This window comes from Halyomorpha halys, unplaced genomic scaffold (genome assembly GCF_000696795.3).
Source record: "Halyomorpha halys isolate HHAL.00 unplaced genomic scaffold, Hhal_1.1 Scaffold4077.1, whole genome shotgun sequence".
Classification (NCBI taxonomy): domain Eukaryota; kingdom Metazoa; phylum Arthropoda; class Insecta; order Hemiptera; family Pentatomidae; genus Halyomorpha; species Halyomorpha halys.
Window position 1 is genome coordinate 24,989 of NW_027109180.1, and position 4,804 is coordinate 29,792.

Genomic DNA, 4,804 nt, shown 5'->3' on the forward strand with positions numbered 1-4,804 from the left:
AATATGAATTTATATTTCGATTATAATGTTAATTCCTTACAATCTTCCGAGGTGCCTGAAAAGAAGAAAGTCACGAGATATGCTAATGTAAAAACGTCATTAGAGTGCTAACAATGGGTAGTTTCTCCATAAGCCTGTATCAATCCATCATTTACTAAAACCAAATTTGATGGTTGTATGTATATGAATGTACAGTTACAAATATTTCAATTTTATAACTATTTTTAACATTAAATTTCAATATTTTTTTTTTTTACTTAATCCCCCCATTTTGGTTTTCTAAATTAGCTAAACCTTGTTATTTACGTATAATAGTTCACATAAAAAAAAGGACAGTTGAAATTTTCTCACTCGTGAAAAAGATTTTGTTAGCACAATGCTCCTTGATAAATTTATTTTAACAATTTAAAATTTATTGTCTAATTTATCAAATTAAAAACTAGTAGAGTCCGATATATTATGTAGGTATTGTAGATCTCATCGTTCTTTTTGATAAAGTATGAATTTGAAATTGATCGGTTGAGCACCTGGAGTGCTACAAAAGATTTTCTTTATTTTAGGGCAACAAAACTGGCATTACCTATCACGAATTTGCTAAAAAAAGTCTGTAAGTAATGGGTGTAAAAGGAATCCATTTTCAGTTTTAGCACGCGATAAATATTAAATCAAATTTTTGGTTGTAGCTCTGTGTACTAGAAAAGTTCAGAAAGAATATTTCTGAAAAGGGCTGGACTTTTTATCAGTCCACGTTACAAGGGACACGGAGATGTATTAACTATTTCTTAGGTTCTGATTTAACTTATCAAATTCTGACTGTAATTCAAATTAAAGGTATATCTATATATACTTTTATTTTGAACCGGATATCTCGAAAACGAAATTATATTGAACCTTAATCCTTCCGAATCGATTTTGACTAAAATTTGTAATACAATAATTAACTTTACAATTTAACATTTATTGGATGTCGCCATAAATATTCACTTCCATGGAAAAAATTCCAAATTTTAAATAATGTTAAAAATCAATCCCTCTTTAATATAGGAGTACTGCTTCTAGTATAATAAAAATTAATTAAACTAAATAATAATTATTGTTGACATTTAAAAAAAAAAAGTGTCTATACATGTTTGCTACCAAATGAGTAATATGATTGGTTAGTTCATCGCGTCATGTTGCAATCCAATTAATTTGATCAACACTAATTAATTAATAAATTATATCTTTCTTTATCAATCTATATCTTTCTCTCTATTTTTAACTTGTTTATATGTATATAAAACATATATAATTTCCTGTGTATAGATTTATCTTATATTTAGGCAGCTTTACTAAATAAATATAATTTTGCTCTCTTTGCTACAATTTCCTTATTTCCATATTAAATTCAAAATTCCCCTATTCAAATTGGCGTAAAGATTCACACAAGGGAAGACATTTATATAATTAATACCTGTTAGCTTTATGTAAGTGGATGATAGTCAGCAAGTGGGGGAGGTCCACGGGTGGTGTTAAATGTCAGGAGCCCGGTCCAGATATATATAAAGTCAAATTGCCTCCTCGAGCATCAAACGTTGGGACAACTTCATCAAGGAACAGCATGAATCCGTTAGTAAGTAAAATTCCTCACTATCATAGGATAAATCCTGTGATATAAATGTCAATATAATTTACAGTTTAAAGAATTCTGCATTTTTTTGTTTCTTTGAAAACTAAACCAGCAATTCACAGATTAATTGACACAATTCATTCAAACTTCTCAAATCAGTAATGTTTTGTTTAATTAACCCATGTTAACAAAAAGATACTCATTTGTAAAGTTTAAATTAATTGTGCCATATAAACTGTGAAGTTGCTGGTTTAGTTTTCAAAGAAACAATAGAGATAAGGATTCTTTAAGCAATAACCATAAGAAAAATTACCTATCTTAAGAAAAACACAGGATCCGGAAGTAGTATTTTCAAAACGTTCTCTATATCGTTGAAATGATTGCTTATGCTCTGAGTACAGTGTGCCATATTCTTTCCTTAAATGAATATCTACTGAATTCAATTTCTCTTAAAACAAAAAAAGTTACTGTTCCAAATTACATTAAAAAAAGTACATTGTAAAAAAAAATAGAGAAAAATTGACTACTCAAAACCTTAGAAAATAACAGAAAGACTGTTACTGTAGTACAGTATATTCCAATGGGTCGAGTGTTTTGGACATTTGATATATCTGTCTCTCCTTTTGATATGGGTAATATCTACATATTTTCCTGTATTCAAGTCTGTTTTTCCTTATCTTTTGTTACCCTACTTGGTTTATTCTAGTTTTGTCGTAGATCAAAAGGAAATAATGCTACAATCGATTGGCAAAATGACAAACCTTAACAAGCACATACGCACGTGAAACACTGTGTTACCGATGCCCTCACCATGATGAAAGGAAATACTCTGGGACTCTTCAAGTCCATCGACCTCAAAAGTGAAACACCGAGAGCTCTGTTCGACAAATCAGTCAGACCTCTCAACTTTGTATTTCATTTTAAGGCATAATGTTAAAAAGTCAAACAAGGATAAAAATACTATACCTTAGGAATGATTAAATATACTAATAAATTAGGAGTCAATAAATTCACTATAATGTCACTTGTATTTAGTTTTTTTTTCAACGTTCCCACCTAAAATTATTTTAAAATTTAATTAGAACCAGATGGATTAATTCTAGTTTTTACATATTTACTAAATTCATCAAGGAGATGTCAATAGTATTATGGGTTATGTGATATTGAATATAAATTACCAAGTAGTATTAGATAGCATACCCCATAATTAAGATAGGACATATTTATAGGAGAATATTTTTTCAATTAAATTCTATATGTTTCATCAAAGTCGGATATGTGTAAGTGTTTGCCTAAGTTCATACCCCCAATAGAATGCACAAATCAGAATAACTAATTATTAAGTTGAGATGACATAAAAATGGATGCTTGATAAATAAACCATTGTACAATAATTAGTGAAAACATATAAAAAATATTGTAAATGTTCTGATTACTACAAAATTATTAAAACATCATAATCATTACAGGGTGTACTCTTCTTTTGCGGCTTACTTGCCTGCTCTTTGGCAGAAGTAGAGCAAAAGAAGAAACCAGAAAAAAGAGGAGTTTTTGGTGGCGGAATAGGATTGGGATCAGGCCTGTACGGTGGAAGTTATGGATACGGCGGAGGCTATGGCTATGGAGGTGGATATGGCTATGGATCTGGGCTAGGACTAGGATATGGGTCAGGAATTGGCCTCTCTGGAATTGGATCTGGAATAGGACTGGCTTCAGGAGTTGGCCTCGGTTCAGGTGTAGGCCTGAGTTCTGGTGTTGGATTGGGTTCTGGAATCGGGTTGGGTTCAGGCCTAGGTTTAGGATCTGGACTTGGTTATGGTGGAGGCATTATTTCTACCCCCACTACTGTTCAAAATAGAGTTGAGGCAGTTCCAGTACCTCATCCTGTTAGTGTTCCTGTTGATCGGCCAGTTCCTGTTCCAGTTTCTCGCCCAGTCCCAGTTCCAGTCGATAGGCCAGTGCCCGTTCCAGTCAGCCGCCCTATTCCAGTACCTGTAGAAAGGCCTTATCCAGTACCAGTCGAAAGGCCAGTACCTGTTCCAGTTCCACATCCAGTATCAGTTCCAGTATCTAGACCTGTACCAGTTCCAGTGCCATCTCCAGTGCCAGTACCTGTGGTCACTAACGTTCCTGTTCCAGTACCTCAGCCTGTACCCATCTCAGTTGGTGCTGCTCCAATCGGTAAGAGATAGCCCGTATGAATCACGTTATATAACTTTTAAGGAATTCTCTACTTTACTTACTTTTTATATGATAATAGCTGTTGGTTCCGGCATCGGTCTTGGTTCCGGTATCGGCCTTGGTTCCGGAGTCGGTCTTGGTTCTGGAATCGGTCTTGGTTCTGGAATCGGCCTTGGTTCCGGAGTCGGTCTTGGTTCCAGCTATGGTTTGGGCTCCGGTTATGGACTTGGCGCAGGCTATGGAGTAGGATCTGGAATCGTCTCTGGAGGCTCCAGCCTGTACGGCGGTGGCATGTACAGCAGTGGACTCTATGGCAGCGGCCTCAGCTCTGGACTGTACGCTGGTGGCATAAGCTCTGGGCTGGGTAGTTCTTTACTGGCCCACAAAGCCGCCGCTCACGCTGCTCTTGGACACTAAATGACCACTTACAAGGTAATTGTGATGATCAATATTTAAGCTTTGAATTTAATAGAACTCAACCTTTTTCTATGCTTGTTTTGTTTCACAAACAAAAAATCTCAACTTCTTTATTTTTTCAGGTGGAGTGCTGTTTTTAGTCAATTCATACTCAGCAAACTGAAACCAATTTTTAAAATTTTTTTGTTGTTAGGTAGCTATTGTTGATTGTTGATGTTACTTTTTGTACTTAGTTGTTAATAAATGTTTTTACTTTTGTAAATTTTGTTTTTAAATTTAAAGCTCCTCTATACCTTTTTCTAACTTCCAACTAGCTATGAATTTGTGACAAGGAATTATTTTGATTTAGCAGGGAATTAATTCTAAGGAGATTGTCATATTTTTTTTTTTTAAAAAGAAAAATAGAAATAACGTTTTAGATCTGTTCTAGTGAGATCAAGAAATTAAATTAGGTCGATTGCTTACTAAACAGTTTCTACAACAATTTAAATTGGTCAAATAGAATAATTATTAATTTGAAATGAAATAATGAGGACTATTGGCTAGACATAAGTTGGGGGTGCGGTCAATGGAGAGCACAAATAAGTAAAAACGTAT

The 4,804-nt window shown here is 33.9% G+C and overlaps 1 protein-coding gene across 1 annotated transcript; it reads left to right on the plus strand.

Annotated features, from left to right (window-relative positions):
• The first annotated feature begins 1,584 nt into the window (after positions 1-1,584).
• LOC106691874 (uncharacterized) lies at positions 1,585-4,433 on the plus strand. The gene is made up of 4 exons (XM_014437777.2): positions 1,585-1,612; positions 3,079-3,790; positions 3,870-4,222; positions 4,330-4,433. Exons 1-3 carry the CDS (start codon positions 1,601-1,603, stop codon positions 4,205-4,207), a joined length of 1,062 nt encoding a protein of 353 aa, XP_014293263.1. The 5' UTR covers positions 1,585-1,600; the 3' UTR covers positions 4,208-4,222; positions 4,330-4,433.
• Positions 4,434-4,804: the final 371 nt, after the last annotated feature.